Raw genomic sequence first — 18,465 nt, 5'->3', positions numbered from 1 at the left:
ATATCCAGCATAACAAATGAAGATCCACCGAGGTATCAGGACACCATATGATGATAGGTCACAAGGAAAAATTTGCATCTACGTCACACTTGTTTCTTGTTATAAGTAGAGTAAAGATACAAAAAGAACAAAGAACCATAAAGAAATTAGCTTAGTAATCTCCCCATTGGCTTGCAGTAATGCAAGAAGAAATTGATGTACTCCACAAAATCATACTTGGATACTGGTTCCAGAACTGTAGGTTTGAATATGATTGATTCTAAGTTGGTGTTTAAATCTAAAGTAAAGGCAAATTACTCCATAGACAAATACAATGAAAATCTTGTTGCTAGATGTTTCTCTCATCGTGAAGGAGTTGACGTTGATGAGACATTTAGCCCTGCGGATAAAGCCACAACTATAAGGATAACACTCCCAGTCGCAGTCAGCTCAAGATGCATGGGAGATAAGACAGTTAGATTTTAAAAACGCTTTTTTGCATGAAAAAATGTACATAAGTCAACATTTAGGCTTCACTGATTTCAGGTATCTAAATCATATGTGTTTGTTAAAAAAGGCACATTATGGCCATAAATACGCACCCCGGGCCTTATTTGACAAGTCCAATCTTCATTTACATCATCTCAGCTTCCTATGTAATAAAAATTAAATCCCTCTTTATTTACAATTCATTGTGTGAGAGGCACTATCATTCATATGTTTTGTTTAGATGAAATAGTTGTCACATGAAGTAATCTTAAGCTCGTCTTAGAGATTGTTACAAAGCTTGAGAAGGAGTTGTCATGAAAGATCTTGTTGGACTTCTTCACTTCTTTCTAGGAATCGAGGTCAGTTATTTCCAGGAGGAATCCACTTGATTCTAGTTAAGTATGTTGTTGAGCTTCTTAGTAGGACAGACATGACAACGACAAAGGCAATGCACACACTTCTAGCACAGAAACATGACTTACAAAAAGATACTGTTGATATTACTCATGCAACCTACCTATCAAGTCTATTTATTCAATGTCCAAATAGTGAACATCTTCAAGGTGTAAAAAGGATCCTCAGATACATTAAGGGACTCTCCAACATGATCTTAGAATAATTTCACATTCACCATGCAAGTTATATGGTTATCCAGACGCTGACTGGGGAGATTGTTCCCTTACAAGGAGGTCAACTACATTTGGGCCTGATGAGGAAACTATCTTTTTTGTAAGCCGATAGAGCCACCCATGCTTAAAACCTCATTTAACAAGAAAATTCAACTTTCATGACATAACTTATTATAAATCAAGTTAGAATATTAACACTACTAAGAGAAATAAAGAAGAAACAAACTAGAAACAAACAAAATACTAGAAATAATATACATGAAAGCACATAAAGTAATAAAGATTGAGAAATGAGAAGTAAGAAAATGAAAGATAAACAATGTAAAAAAATATTTAAAATAAATTAAAATTATAAAGGATAGATTGTATATTAGAATAAATAAGGATAGAAAAATAAAAATTATCTTTTAATTATACAATACAATAAGTATTAACAACTCTCAACCTATTTGATAACTGGAAAAAAAAGTGTAATTACTTCCCATCAATTATATCTAATTAAATGCTGATCAAAGAATAACTCAGTGAGACAAATATGATAAAATTATGTAATTACACTCTTATAAAAATGGTTTTCCAAACAACCCCTTAAATGTTTTAAAAAGAGGAAATAGGCAGGCAATAAGCAATTTCCATCAAGTGCAAAGAGTTTGGAAGCAATAGTGGGGCCACAAAATTAAAGTACATCTTACCTACGTAGGCTTAAAAAAGTAGTTTTTAAGTCAAAAATAAAAAATCAAACTAAATAACTTTTAAGTCAAAAAATAAAAATTAAAGAGAGACCTACTTTTGGTTTCTGACTTATTTTAAGTCATTTTTTACTTGCCAAATACTTCATAACTTATTTTAAGTCTTTTTTTACTTATTTTAAGTTATTTTTTATATTTGTCAAACACTTTCAGAAGTCAAAAACTGACTTAAAAATAAGTTTGACAGACTTTTAAGCCAATCCAAACGGGCTCTTAGATTCATTTCACAATACTTTATTTTCCTTTTCTACATAATTTTAAAAGGATACTTATTTTATTGTTTACTATGTCCGTCTCATTTTATGTGAGGTAGTTTGATTCGGCATGAAGTTTAAGAAAAAAAAGAAGACTTTTAAAATTTTTGGTTTAAAATTAATGGTAGAAATTTGTGTGACTATAAATCATTTCATTAAGGGTAAAATTAACATTTTAAAGTTAAATTGTTACTTAATATAGAAATGTGTCATTTTTTCTAGGACCGACTAAAAAGGAAAAAAATCATATAAATTGGGACATAGTGAGTATTTAATAATTATTTTATTTTATTTTTAAATATATTTTTAATAAAAAAAAAATTATAGGCATACAAATATCTATAACTTATTTTGAATCACAAGTTATTAAAAACTCTTTTTCAACCTAACTTCATATTCAATCTAACTACTTTCACATAAATTGAGACCGACTAACTACTTATTGTGCAATGTGATTGGCCATGCCTGCATTTCTGTATTTCTAGTGTGGACGTTATAGAAAATAATATTTTGTGATCAATTATATACTCACTTTATTTTAACTATTTTTTTTTTCACTTTTACCCACAGTTTAAGAATGTAAAAAAAATATTTTTAAATCTCATGTATCTTAAATTAAAGATGCTAAAATGTACGAAAGCTATTTAATCTTGTAGTCTTAAATATACTACGTTAAAAGTTAAAATTAAGGACTTGCCAAAAAAAACATGCATTCTTTTTGAAAAAAACTTATAAAAAAGTAAGACAAACAAATTGAAACATAGAAAATTACTTCAAGATAATTGTTGAACAAAATATTTACTCAGAATAACATATTAAACATAAGAATTACCATCCATAAGAGAAAAAATCACAAATAATGTGACACTGCATTGATCTTAATTTGTTACATCTTTGTTTTTACTGGGGAAATTTAATATTCAAAAAATCTATAATAATGGGAAATAAAGTATGAGATTAATTAGATCAATTTTTTGTAGATCTAATTAATTAATTAATTAATTAAACTAATGTGGCAAACTAATCTCATCATCATCAAGATCATCTAATGAAAGGAACACTTCATCCAAACATGAAAGCTCCGGGTCATCATTTTCGTCGCTGTCACAGTTGCTTTCATATACACGACAAATTACCCATTTACTATAGTCCTGAACAACACCAACAAACACTAAAATAGTAAGAATAATAAGATTTTAACATAATACATTAAAATCTTACTTATACTTTTTTTCTCTAGTGTTCATACATAAAAATTACATTCCACTTGTAATTTTCTTGAGCCACAGTATTATTTTTGCGTTCAAATTTACGTGGCATTCTTCGAATTTTAAGAATCAAATAGTCAATGTTGATTGTGAATTCACGCATGAAATCTTTATATTTTTCAAAATAAAACTTGTGTATTTGAAAATTGCCTAAAAAATACTAGTATAAGTTATATAAATTGAGATATATAGGGGGAGGAGAATATTTTAAAAATATATATTAAAAAAAAGTACGGTCAAAGAATTAGACTTGCTTGAATCTTCAAATTCGTGGAAGACACCACAAAAAATGAAACAGAGAGAGTAATGTGTAAATATGTGGAAGCTAAGTGGACATACAGTTTTTGATTGACTTCTTCTTCTTCGACTGCTACTTGGTGAAGGTGAAGAATGAGAGATGTGGCTATATTCTTGCATTAGCCAATTGGTTTTATGGCCTTGTGGTGGCTGACCCATGTAAAATGTATAGTATTTCTTCATTCCAAGGTTGTGATTAGAAGTTGACAAGATTGTTTCATCAACTCCCAAAGGTTTCCAATAACCATTGTTTGTGATTCTAGAGGTCTCATGTGTTCTCCTGCTATAGAAATACCATTTATTTCCTCCTGTCATTGCTTTTCCTGCCAACACCATCAAAAGAGTTTAACTTGCATACACCAATAATATCAACACAATTAGTTCCCTCCGTTTAAAAAAGAATGATTTAATTTTGCTTGACACAAAATATAAGAAAATAAATAAGATTTTTCAATTTTCTGGTCCTAAATTAAAATTATGAAAATGTACCAAAATACACTTTAAACTTGTGGTCTTAATCATACTACGTGGAAACTGAAATGAAAGCGTTGCCAAAAAAGAAAAAGGGGGTCATTCTTTTTAAAAACAGACTAAAAAGAAAAACAGATCATTCTTTTTGAAACAGAGAGAGTATATATGTTGAACAAATAAGGGTAAAAGGGAAGTTTAAGATTTACCATCCAAATCCCAAGGATCATAATGATGAAGATGAAGATCAGGAATAACATCAGGATGACAAGGTAATAGAGATGTCTTGCGATGAAGAAAATGAACAATTAGCTCTTCATCTGATGGGCAAAACCAAAAACCAGGTGGTAGCTTCACATTATTATTATCCCCCATTGATCAAAACCTAACTTATATGATGAGAGACAAATATGTAATATATATATTTATAGTTTGAAAGAGAGAGAGAGAGAGAGAGTTGACGTGAGAAATAAGGATGATGATCAACACCATCACCATACTAGCTTCAAAACAGGTTTTGCTTCGTTTGGATATTTTAAGGTGGGGGCTGATGCTACACTTTTTAATTTATATCACTACTTATAACTCAAACCCAATATTTGACACTAATTACACCTCTTTAATTTGTAACTCCAATAATCAACTTCCTCTTTTATTTTCCCTTTCTCTTATTCCACTCTAGTTTAATAGCATGTAAAATTGTTGAGAGCTTTCATGAATAACAAAAGAAGTGTATTTATGACTCACATCAAAGCAAGTAAATTTCTGTTAACAACTCAAGCATATTAAGCATGAAACTAATTAGGCGAGATGATCTAAGAAACATCCATAATTGTATGAGTTTGTATTTTAGACCCTTCTATTTAACCATTTGTCAATTGAATTTTTAAACTCAATGAAACTCAGCATTTTAAATCCCTTTGGCTTTGCATGAATATCAAATGCAAAATAAAAGTGACACATCATCATCCATGAAAATCATGAAAGCATGAACAATTATATTAACATACCGGACATAGAAAACCTTGAAGAAAACTTAGTTATTTTGTGGGATATTAGCTTTAACTGACAATAAGACCATGAGAGCTATATCATGGAATTCGGTATATCCCTCATACCGAAAGAAGGGGACACTACTTGCCAAGGTAGAATTCGTACATATCATCTTTTGGTAAAGTGGATCCACTAGCTAGGTCATTTAAGACAATCCTACGGAGGCACTTAATTTGGGACTATAGGTTGCTACTAGAGACTACCCTATTTGAGCCTCCACCTCAAAGTCCTCTCGGTGCTAAGTCTAAATCCCAACAGAATAGAGAAAAGTCAAATATCATTTTAACATAGGAAATACAATGATCAATACTAATCCACATATTTCAATATCAAAACATAGAATAACTCCTTAAATATAATTCAACATAGATGAGAAAATCTTTCACCAATGTGAATTCATTTGTGAGAAATGTCTTTGTCAATCATGATCATCATAGTAAGTGAGAAATCCTTTTATAATAACATCAATACTTTCCTTTCAAAGCATCCTCAATTCATTTGCAATGACTTAATGAAAATACACATATCTTCATAACTTCATAATTCATAGTTCATAGGTTCATCATAGAATCATGATTGAAAAACATAATTTAAGCATGAGTAAATGCAATTTCAACTAAATATCATAGATTAACGTCAAATAATTCATTAGAAGACTTAATTAGTCATAATTGATCACAATTGGAAGAAACCTACATTCATTGAATTGAAACCCTAATTTGATCAATTGAAAATTGAATTGAGAAATTGAAATACTTAGGGACCCCATGGAGGAAAGAACTCCATGGGTGAATACACATATACCTTGATCCTTTTAGCCCAAAAAATAGAGAACTTGGAGATTTGATTGGAACCCTAACTTCTTCTTCTTCTTCCTTAGACTTGAGAGAATTTGGGAGGATGAATTTGGTCAAGTTTAGAGGATTTAGGAGAATGAATTGTAAAATGGGTTAATTGGGGCTTAAAAACGTTTATATAGGTCTTAAGGAAAATAGGTAAAAGGACATAGTATAGGGTTCAAACAATTAGGAAAAGAACTAAAAGCCCCTTTAATATAACTTTCGACCTCCATCTATGGTTTGGACATACGGTCCATAGGTCCTTTTACGGACCGTACTGGTCAACCGTAGATAGGTTATTGGGACATCAAATATTACACAATTTTGACAGAACCCTATGTACTGCTCATAGGTCTTCCTACGAACCGTACTCACCAACCGTAGAACCCGTTTTTAACTTTAAAATATCTCTAAGTCTGGGACTCACCTATTAGACTTATCTACGACTCGTACAAAGGTTCACGGACCGTCCTAGTGAACCGTAAAAAGGTTACTTGGACTTGATTCAAAAATTTATTTCCTCCATTTCCTACGATTGACATCTACGGCCCGTAGGAGCTTCAACGGTCCGTAGATCTGACTCGTCGACACAGACACCACCCCAAAACTATATTTTCCTTCTTTTCTAATTCTGAGATGTCACAATATCTCCGCCGTGGGAACATTCATTCTCGAATGGAACTTAAGACATCATAAGGAGGGTAGGGGATGAAATCTAACAGCCTAACATGAATGCAGCTTCATTATCAACATATACCTAAGGAGAAACATCAACTCTAAGCTTAATATATGCAAAACATCATTTCATAAGGTGTATAAGCAAATCATACCCAAACACACATAATCATGAAGGAATCAATCAAAATTACTTCTTTTTCTTAAACAAATTAAGTTTTCATGAACATATATATATGAAGGAACATGGGAATAACTAAGATACATGAAGCCAAAAGAGTGAACCATGAGGGACTAGATACCTCAAGCTAGAATAGGATTGGTGGGAAAGAGATGGGAATAACGGGATATCATATTGGCATAGGTCTCACAAGTAGCACCCTCAACTCTATGACTCTTCCAAAGAACTTTTACGGAAGAAACTTCCTTATTTCTTAAATTCTTAATATGTCGGGCCAAAATCTCAACCAGAACTTCTTTATAAGAAAGAATCTCTTTAATACCAAGACTCTCCAATGGCACAATGGATGTTGGGTCACCAACACATTTCTTCAACAAAGAGATATGGAAAATCGGATGTACCAACACAAAGTCATTAGACAAATCAAGTTCATAAGAAACCTTACTAATATGCCTCAAGATCTAATATGAGCCCACATAATGGGGACTAAGATTCCCTTTCATCCCAAACCTCATCACACCCTTCATGGGTGAAATTTTCAAGTAAACTCAATCATTAACATCAAATTCAAGATCTCTCCTTCAAACATCGACATAAGACTTTTGTCGACTTTGAGTCGTTTTCAACCTTTCTCGAATAAGCCAATTTTTCTCCATAGCCTCATGTACCAACTCGGGACCTATCAATGCAACCTCACAGACTTCAAACCAGCCTATAGGAGATCTACACCTCCTACCATAAAGAGCCTCAAATTGAGCCATACCAGTGCTTAAATGATAGCTATTATTGTAAGCAAACTCAATCAAAGACAAATGGTCATCCTAATTACCCTTGAAGTCAATCACACAAGCTCTCAACATAACTTTCAAAGTTTAGATAGTCGCTCCGCTTGCACATCAGTATGAGGATGAAAAGTCGTACTAAGTTTAACACGAGTACCAATGCCCTTTTGGAAAAACTTCCAAAACTGAGACATAAATTGGGTATCACGATCGAAGATAATGGATAAGGGCACTCCATGCAACCTAATCATTTATATCAAGTACAACTTAGCATAGTCCTCTGACAAATAAGAAACCTTGATGGGAATGAAATGAGTTGATTTCGTCATTCGATCCACAATAACCCAAATCGAGTCATGTTTCCTCTTGGTGCGAGGTAAACTAATAATAAAGTCCATATTTAAATCATCCCACTTCCAAGTAGGAATACTAATATCTTGGGATAAACCTCCCTCTTTTGATGCTCAACTTTTCACTTATTGGCAATTATGTCACTTAGACATAAATTCCGCAATATATTTCTTCATCCCCTTCCACCAATAGACCTCCTGCATGTTTTGGTACATCTTGGTGGCTCCCGGGTGAATGGAATATCGTGAACTATGGACTTTCGATAAAATCTTCTCCCTCATAAATCATCAATATTGGGATCACATAAACGGTCTTGATACCGAAGTACACCATCTCCCCCTTGGAAGAAAGCCTCAACACACTTTTAAAGCACGGCGTCCTTCAAATCAACAAAAATTGGATCAAGACCTTGCTTGAACTTCACATCTGACACAAAAAACAATTCTAAACCATTATGTACCATATCACCACCTTTGGTGGTGCCAACCAACCAAATACCTAATCGGACCAATCTATGTACATCTCGAACTAACTTATTTGTAGCGTCCTCACTATGAGCAACAATTTCTATTGATAACCGACTAACAGCATCCACCACCACATTCGCCTTGCCGGAGTGATAGAGGTCACTCATGTCATAATCCTTAAGTAAATCAAGCTACCTCTTTTGTCAAAGATTTAGATCCTTTTGCTTAAACACATATTGCAAACTTTTGTGGTCGGTAAAGACATCAACATGAAGACCATATAAGTAATGCCTCCAAATCTTTAAGGCAAAAACAACTGCCGCCATCTCTAAATCATGTGAAGGATATTTCATTTCATGAATCTTAAGTTGCGGCGAAGCATAGTCAATAACCTTCCCATTTTGCATAAGAACACACCCTAGACCAACTCTTTAAGAGTCACAATAAACCACAAACACATCAGACCTTCCAGTAAAGTCACTACCGGAGCAGAGGTAGTCTATCTTTCAATTCTTGAAAGCTCTTCTCACACGCTTGAGACCATACAAAATGAACCTTTTTTTGGGTCAATACCGTTAATGAAGAGGCAATAAAAAAAATCCTTCCACAAACCTTCTATAGTAACCAACCAAACCTAAGAAACTTCGAATATCTGAAAGGGATAGAGGTCTAGGTCAACTTTTAACCGTATCCATTTTCTTAGGATCTACCTCAATACCCTTACCGAAAATAATGTGACCAAGAAAAGCCATAAATCTTAACCAAAACTCCCATTTACTAAACTTTGTGAAGAGTTGTTGGTCCTTGAGAACTTGCAACACAATCCTCAAATGATCGGTATGTATATCATCACTCCTTGAGTAAATCAAGATATCATCAATAAATACAATCACAAACATATCCAGGTATTGTCTAAACACCATATTCATCAAATCCATAAATGTGGTCTGAGCATTGATCAAACCAAACGACATTACCAAGAACTCATAATGACCATACCATGTTTGAAAAGCCATCTTCGGAATGTCATCTTCCTTTATCCTCAATTGGTGATAACCCTATCGGAGGTCAATCTTAGAGAAGTAACTCACTCCTTGAAGTTAATCAAACAAATCATCTTCCTTGGAAGAGGATATTTGTTCTTAATGGTAACCTTATTTAATTGTCGGTAGTCAATACACATACGAAGTGAACCATCTTTCTTTCGAACAAACAAAATTGGAGCACCCCATGAAGAGATACTCAGTAGAATGAAACCCTTATCAAAAAATCTTTCAATTGCTCTTTTAACTCCCAAAGTTTTGCTGGAGTCATACGATAAAGAAGGATAGATATGGGTTGCGTATCGGGGAGAAGGTCTATACCGAAGTCTATTTCCCTTTCGGGAGGAACACCGGGTAAATCAGCGGGAAACACTTCCAGAAACTCATTAACAATAGGGACCAACTCAAAGATACAAGTTTTGGAATCTATATCCCTAACCCAAATAAAATGATATATGCAACCCTTAGAAATCATTTTTCTAGCTTTAAGATAAGAAACAAACTGACTCTTAGCCATAGAATTTCCCCCTTTCCACTCTAGGACAGGTTCATTAGGAAATTGAAACTTGACCAATTGGGTCCTACAATCCACAGAAACATAACAAGAATGGAGACAATCTATACCAAGAATAATATCAAAATCTAATATATCAAACTCTAAAATATCAACATAAGTGACTCTATGGGATAAGGAGATGAGGAAACTTCTATAGACTCTATTAGCCACAATAGATTCACCAATAAGAGTAGAGACGGAAAAAAGGTCTATCGACCCATCAGGAAGAACATCAAACCTCATAGCCACAAAGGGCATAACAAAAGACAAGGTTGGGATCAAGCAAACCATAAACATCAATATGAAAGACTTTCAACATACCGGTAACCATATCGGGGGAGCCCTTTTGCTCATGGCGAGTTGGAAGTGCATAAAATCGGTTCTGCTTTGGAGCACTTGAACCCGAGCCACTAGGCAAAGCTTGCCTAACATCCTTTATCTTGTCATTTCTAGATGGAAAATATCACAAGAGGTGACCACTCTTGCCACAACTAAAGTAATTATATGTACCCACCAAGTATTTTCTCGGATGACTTTTACCACAGTTTTGGCATGCGGAAATCGAAGAACCATTTCCACCACTATTTTCTTCTTGAGGTTTATTGTTAGATACCCTATCTTTATTGAATTTAGGAGCCGGAGTATTAGCGTAACCTTGACCGGAAAACCTTTGTTGAAACTTGATACGACCATGTCCATCAGACCTCGAATGTGAAAAGTCACCATCACCAATCCTTACCTTATTTGCCTCCGTAGATCTTTCCTTAATATTCTCCTCTTCACTTTGTTGGGCATGAAACATTAGACGATAAATGTCCATATCATTGATGAGCATGGTGGTACGACATCCTTTAATCATAATTTCGGGCACACATGGGACGAACTTCCTAAAACTTGCCCTAGAGTCGGCAACCATGGTAGGAGCATACCTAGACAATTGTGTGAACTTCAAGGCATACTCCTTCACACTCATATTTTCTTGGCAAAGGTTAATGAATTCAAGTGCCTTGGCCTCCCTCATCTCAAGGGGAAAGAACCTATCAAGAAAAGCACCCTTAAATTTTTTTTCCCAATCAAGAGGACCTGCATCAACCGACCTCTCTTCCTTCTATTGGTTGAACCAAACTTGAGCAACACCCTTAAGTGGATAAGCTGTTAATTCCACCTTTTCCACCCGCGTCACCTCCATGATCATCAACACCTTGTATACCTCATCAATAAACACTTGAGGATCTTCCTTAACCTTGTAACCATGAAACTCCGGAAGTTTCATCCTAATGAAGTCCCTCGCTCTAGTTGTTATCATACTCACATTTAGGTTCATAGGGACCACAACCTCCCTCTTAGCTTGGGTCGTCATGGCTTGAGCCAACACTTGAAAACCAGTCCTAAACTCTGTATTAGTAACTTGTTCGGCCAAAAGATCAGCCAGAGCTTGTGGAGCTTTAGGAGCTTCTCATTCTACATTCTCACCTGCATTCCTTCTAACATATGCTCTTCGAGGGTCCATATCCTTAAAAGCATAGGATATAGATTAGGAGGGAGGCACATACAATTAAACTATATCGCACAACTTTAGAGTAGTGAAATAAGTGGAGTTTCCTAAACATCTTATAGCCTCTAATTCATAAATGTATGCGCTTCACACTCATGAACAAGACTCTACTCGATGTGGCTTATGAGACATCTTAGGACCTTTGTAAACCTTGTGATCTAAATACCAAGGTTGTCATGACCCAAAGTACACCCTAGACGTGACATGTCATATAAGACCCCGAAAGGCCCTATACAAGCCACTTAGCATGCATCGTACAAAATAATAGAAAACAAAGAGTTTAAAAAGTAGAATTTCATACAAAGAATTTGACAAAAGTGGAAGTCTAAACATAAGTCTCAAAGCCATCTATTACATCATGAAAGTGATTGGGACGTAACCCATACATCACATATAAAATCTGAAATGGAAATGACATAAAAACAATAAAAGAGTCTTGGTCCTAGGAACATGAGGACTCACCAATCTTCAATGTCTTTGAGGGATTACTAGCGACAAGTATGGGGAATATAAGTGCCGGACCCTACATTAGTGAAACAATGTAGGCACAAGTATGTGTTAGTACATGAAATGTACTAAATATGAGAGTAATATGCATAAAAATAGGCAAGATAACATACGTAACTTAAAACGAGTAGGCATTATCATAATGGGACATTTAAAATCTTTATAAAAGAGATTACATGAAAATCAAGAAATCATGGTTAAGTATATTAACATAAAGGACATAGAAAAACTTGAAGAAAACTTAGTCATTTTGTGAGATATTAGCTTTAACCCACATAAAGACAATGAGATCTATAGCATGGAATTCGGTATATCTCTCATACCGAAAGAAGTGGAAACTACTTGCTAAGGTAGAATCTGTATATATCATCATTTGCTAAAATGGATCCACTAGCTATGTCATTTAAGACAATCCTATGGGAGCACGTAGTTTAGGGCTAGAGGTTGCTACTAGAGACTACCTTATTTGAGCCTCCACCTCAAATCCCTCTCAGTGCTAAGTCTAAATCTTAATGAAGTAGATAAAAGTCAAATATCATTTTAACATAGGAAAGGAAATGATCAATACCAATCCACATATTTAAAATCAAAACATAGAATAGCTTCTTAAACACAATTCAACATAGATGAGAAAACATTTCACCAATGTGAATTTATTTGTGAGAAATGCCTACAATTATGATCATCATAGTAAGTGAGAAATCCTTTCATAATGACATCAATAATTTCCTTTCAAAGTATTGTCAATTCATTTGCAATGACTTCATGAAAACTTCATATCTTTATAATTCATAGTTCATAGGTTCATCATAGAATCATGGCTGAAAAGCTTAATTTAGGCACGAATAAATGCAATTTCAACTAAATATCATAGATTAACGTCAACTAATGCATTTGAAGACTTAATTTATCAGAATTGGAAGAAACCCACATTCATTAAATTGAAATCCTAATTTGATCAATTTAATTGAGTTGAGAAATTGAAATACTTAGGGACCCATGTAGGAAAGGAATCCATGGGTGAATACTCACATACCTTGGTCCTTCAACCCAAGAAAAAGGAGAAATTGGATACTTGATTGGAACTCTAACTTCTTTTTCTTCTCCTTCCTTAAACTTGAGAATATTTGGGAGCATGAATCTGGTCAAGTTTAGAGGATTTAGGAGAATGAATTGTAAAATGGGTTAATTAGGGCTTAAAAACATTTATATAGGACTTAGGAAAAATAGGTAAAACAACATAGTATACGTTTAAAACAATTAGAAAAAGACCCTAAATCCCTTTAAAATAATTGGTGACCTCTATCTACAATTGAGACCTACGGAACTGGTCAACCGTAGATAGGTTACTAGGACTTCAAATATTACTCAATTTTGACGTAAACATGTGTACGACTCGTAGGTCTTCCTACGGACCGTACATACCAACTGTATAACCACCTATTAATAATAAAATTTCACGAATTTTGGGACTCACCTACGAAGCCTATTTACGACTCATACATTGGTTGACAGATCATCCTAATGATCCGTAAAAAGGGTATTGAGACTTGATTCAGAAATTTATTTTTCCCAGTTCGTATGGTTGCCATCTACCTCCCGTAGGAGATTCTACGGCCCATAAGAGCTTCTACGATCCGTATATTTGACTCGTAGACATAGACACCAGCCTAAAACTACATTTTCTTTCTTTTCTAAATCTGATGTGTTACATAATTTCATTTAATGAACATGTTTATTACTTGTGGTTTCAAGTGTGGTTGTTCATTGTGATTGTGGTTGTGTATGTTGTTTGAGATTGATACTTTGCTCAGGTACCACACCGATATGGGATACTAATGGTTGACTCGAAAATCACACCTGGTATGAATCATTTATGATTGGCTCGAGTACCGTGTCTATACACTAACAGTTTATGTAAAGGTTTCATGAGAGAACCGGATTTACATGTTGGTTCCTTTAGTGAGCCGGGTTTACTTCTTGATACTCTGATTATTACCTACTGGTCCACGAGCGGATGACAGTTATGTTTAAATTATGGGATGGTTCTTGTAAAGATCGAGATTGCATGTTAAACACGGCTGATGATGTCTTAGGGATCTTTGAGTGGCCCAGGTTACTTGAAGGGTTAGTTGGACTCAAGTATGGGTTTATGTGTGATCGACGAGACATGCCTCATAAGGATGTTAATTCTGGTTGAGGACTGGGATTCTGGGCTGTGTATATATATGATTAGATTTAAACGTGGTGTGTTTGCTAAGTTGTGGTATTTCGGACAGGCTGATCGTAGGTGGTCGGGCATATTGTTAAAGGCGAAAACTAGTTATGGTTGTTCACTGTTTAGAACATAGCCGATAAAAAGGAATCCAAGTGAAGGTGGTTTAGTAAGAGTCAGGCGTGGTTTATTAAAATGGGTCAAAGGTCAAAGTGTGGGAATGAGGATTCGAGTGAGAGTAGTAGGTCAGTTAGTAGAGTTAATAGTGGGCTAGTATTTGGAAAATCTATAGGTGATAGAGAGGTTAGGATAGGATCTGATACAAGAATGGCATAACAAGTAGGCTTTGGAAGCGTTAGAGTGGTAAGGGGGTCAATTGTCTAAATGTCAGAGTTGGCATTGGAGTAAGATAGAACGTATGGGTTCCAAGAAGTACTGTCATATTAAGTGTGGATGGATGGTTCGGGGTTCTGGTTATACTTAAGTTCATGTTTCCTGATCATTTGTATAATATTATGTGTTGGGTTTGGATCGACTGATGATATCTACCAGTATGTGTTATTTGTTCTAATAGTGCTCTTGCTATGTCACTTGGCATAGTTTGGTTGCAAGATTTAGTGATGTTTTATAGGTGAAGACGGTGGGGATCTCTGGCAACTTCTACTCCTCTTTTCTTATGGTGGGAATTGTGTCATAATTTTCTGTCATACACCGTATCTTCTTAGTAGCTCTTGTAACTACTTAGACTAGTTCCTTGGGAAGTGTTAGTTTGTTTCTTTTGTAAATAACGTGGGGTTTTAAATTAATTTATGGTGATTTGATAACTTTTTAGAATGTTAGATGATGTTTTATTTATTTTTCGCATGTCATGATCAGTTTGGGGTTGAGGGTTCTCCTATTTAGATGTTAGAGTAGGTGTCCGCACGGCCCGGTGGATTGGATCATGACATAGGTCATCGACCATCACTCAATAGACAAAATATAAACAAGAAACCAAAACTTAGTGAAACAAGACAATACACAAATATAACTACAATTAGTAACTTCAACATGACTCCAAGTCCTCATCTCCACAACAAATATGCTTAACAACATTATAATAAAAAAAATCAGTTCACTCATGGAACTAACACATAAAACAATCACATGAACTAGATATGGTATCTGAGCCAACCAATATAAAATTTATACCAGGCGTGGTACCCGAGCCAACCAATAGATATTTCGTATCAGGCGTGGTACCCAAACCAACCTATATATAACAAGCATAGTACCTGAGACAGCCAAGAGATATCATGTACCAAGCGTGATACTCGAGCCAACCGATAAGATGTACCAAACGTGGTACCTGAGCCAATCAAAAATCACACACCACATAACAATCACACTTGTAACACATAAGCAATTAGGACAAGTTCATTGTATGAGAATGACAACAAGATATCATTTCAATTTCATCCCTTTCCAATTCCCTCAACATATATTGTACATGTGTTACTAGCGAAATAGTTAACATGCACATATGACATAAACGGAGAATAAGTCAACCATTACCTACCTCAAATAAACTCTGAAAACTCTACCGAACTTGAGCCTCACCCTTGTATGAAGCATGTTCTTGGTGTATAAACAATCAATGTAACACAAAATCATACCAAAATGGTCTAAATACACCAGGATTATATCCTAAACTCAAACCCTATACCAATTTCATGATCATTCCACCCGAACTAGGGTTTTTCCATGATTAAGCAAAACCAAACCCTCCCCTAAAGTCACCATCACAGATTCTAAGGCCTAGTAATTGAAATACCAAGCTAGGGGAGTAATTTACTTATCTTTACGGATGATTTTGATGAAAAATAGGTGAAAACTACCCTAGGCCACCTTTCACTTTCCCAAAACATTCTAGAATAATAATGGATGTTCTCAAATTCACTCTCGAAAAATCCTACAGTCTCCTCAACATTTTAGCAACAAGGAAAACAAGATCTATTTAGACATTTCACCCAATCCTTGCCTCGTATTTTCCTAGATCTCTTCTTGCTTAGATTTCGTTCAAGCCTAGCCTAGCCTGAAATTTTCAACTCACTACTCCAAAAGTTTTCTTGCCCGATTTCTTTTACAAATAGTTCAAGCATAATGACAGAAAGGGTCGTTACAGTGACATAGGTTAAGTGGAAAATCAGTAACCACATGGTATAAGGACCAACTTCATGTCATTGTCTGGGAAAAAATACATCTAAACTCTACAAACTATCCTCTCTGTCCCTAATTACTTGTCCACTTTTCTTTTTTTAGTTGTCCCTAATTACTTGTTCATTTTGACAAATCAAGAAAGGACAAATTTTTTTACCTATTATACCCTCAATTAATTACTTTGAAAAATGTAGAACTTCTTGAAAATCTTAAGTTTTTAACTCATACCATTTCATAATTAATAGGGGTTTTTAATGATAAACTCATTATGTCAATCATTACTTTCTTAATAGGTGTGCCAATTGAAAAATGGGCAAGTCATTAGGGATGGAAAGATACAAATGTTGAGTTTGAAAGCTCACCTAACTTAGCTCTGAACTTGGTGAACAATACGTTGGTGGATCTAGGCAAATAGGAACGGCGCCATTGCACTTCTAATGAATGATAAAAATGTTTTAGTTCAATTATATTGACAAACAGCCGACAACGTCAGTAGAAAACAAATATTTTCATGACATTGTAACTACTAGTACTAATTACAAATGTCTCCTATAAAAAATATATATATTCTTTCAGGATACTTTAATTTAGGAACCAACTTGGATGGTAGGATAAGATAGACCTATTCCCGGCAAATAAGTGGATTTGATAGGATTTGAGTGGATTGACAATAAATTAGATTACCATCTATATATTAATAGTAGTAAAAAATAAATTGGATAAGATACGAACTGAATAAAATGATTTCAACCCACTTTATCTCCTTCAATTTTTTTAAACCTTTTATGTTTTAATTAATTTATACACATGTTCGAACCCATAAATGTGTTTCACACAACACCAATTTTGTTAGTTTCCTTCAAGAAAAATAATGAAAATCAAAACATATTTATTGAGTAGAAATTTATTAATATTCTTATACATATTAATTACAAGATATTAGTTTAAGAAGTCCAATAAAAAAAATCTTGGCTACATTTAGTCTGTTTTAATGTTGTCCAACGGTTCATAAAAAGTACTAGTACACCTGTACAAGAATGCATTCGATGGAGATTCGATGCAATTTTTTCAAATATTATTACGGAACTTTATTCAATATAACATTTTTTTAAAAAAAGTACTTATTATTATATTAAAGTATTATTTTATTTTATTTAATATAATAATACCTACTTTTTGTCATGTAAAGTCACCGAACTATGTGTGAATTGCTAAGCAAATACAAATGCCATAAAAATAAATTAAAACTTATATTTACTCAATTGAAATATAAATAAACTAATATATTAAATTATAAATTAAGTAAGCTGACTTTATAAATATAAGTTTAAATTGTCAGTTCCAGAAAACCCACGCACACCCCCATATAGTTAAAAGTAGGCACATACATAAACACATGAAAGAGGTCATCATATATAATAATAAGTAAGAGTTCTTAATATATCGTATTTAAAATTAACTAACATTTTGCTGATTAGATCATTTTTTATTTGAATTATATTAAATTATTTAATATTTAAGACTTTAAAATCAGGATTTTTACCCCATAAATCTTACTTAAATATGCTATAAAAAATATTAAAGAAAGAGGTTCATGTTTTGTTTAATAACTTTTTTTAACCTTCCTATATAGGAGTAACATTTATTTTAAGGTCAATTGCTATTTTTTAAATAATTTTATTTATTTTGTATATAATTTTATTGATTCACGTGAAAAAACATGTAAACTAAACTAGTATACCAACAAAATGAGTTTTTTTGTAGAGAGATGAATGAATAAGTGAAGGAATCATTCACTCAATGCCATTTAAATTAATTTTGTGTTGAAAGGGAAGAAGAATGATAAAGTTGTGAAATGTGTGCAAGTGATTATATTCCTTGCTTTTTGGCTAAACAATTTGAAAAATGA

The 18,465-nt window shown here is 33.9% G+C and overlaps 1 protein-coding gene across 1 annotated transcript; it reads right to left on the bottom strand.

Annotated features, from left to right (window-relative positions):
- Positions 1–2,990: 2,990 nt before the first annotated feature.
- On the bottom strand, positions 2,991–4,508 carry LOC125865702 (NAC domain-containing protein 104-like). Its single transcript, XM_049545914.1, has 3 exons — positions 4,343–4,508; positions 3,708–3,988; positions 2,991–3,251 (listed from the first exon to the last, which is right to left on the bottom strand). The coding sequence occupies exons 1-3, from the start codon at positions 4,506–4,508 to the stop codon at positions 3,108–3,110; spliced, it is 591 nt and encodes a 196-aa protein (XP_049401871.1). The 3' UTR covers positions 2,991–3,107.
- Positions 4,509–18,465: the final 13,957 nt, after the last annotated feature.

The sequence above is a fragment of the Solanum stenotomum genome, chromosome 5 (assembly GCF_019186545.1).
Source record: "Solanum stenotomum isolate F172 chromosome 5, ASM1918654v1, whole genome shotgun sequence".
Taxonomy (NCBI): Eukaryota; Viridiplantae; Streptophyta; class Magnoliopsida; order Solanales; family Solanaceae; genus Solanum; species Solanum stenotomum.
This window is presented reverse-complemented; position numbering and strand designations above follow the sequence as displayed.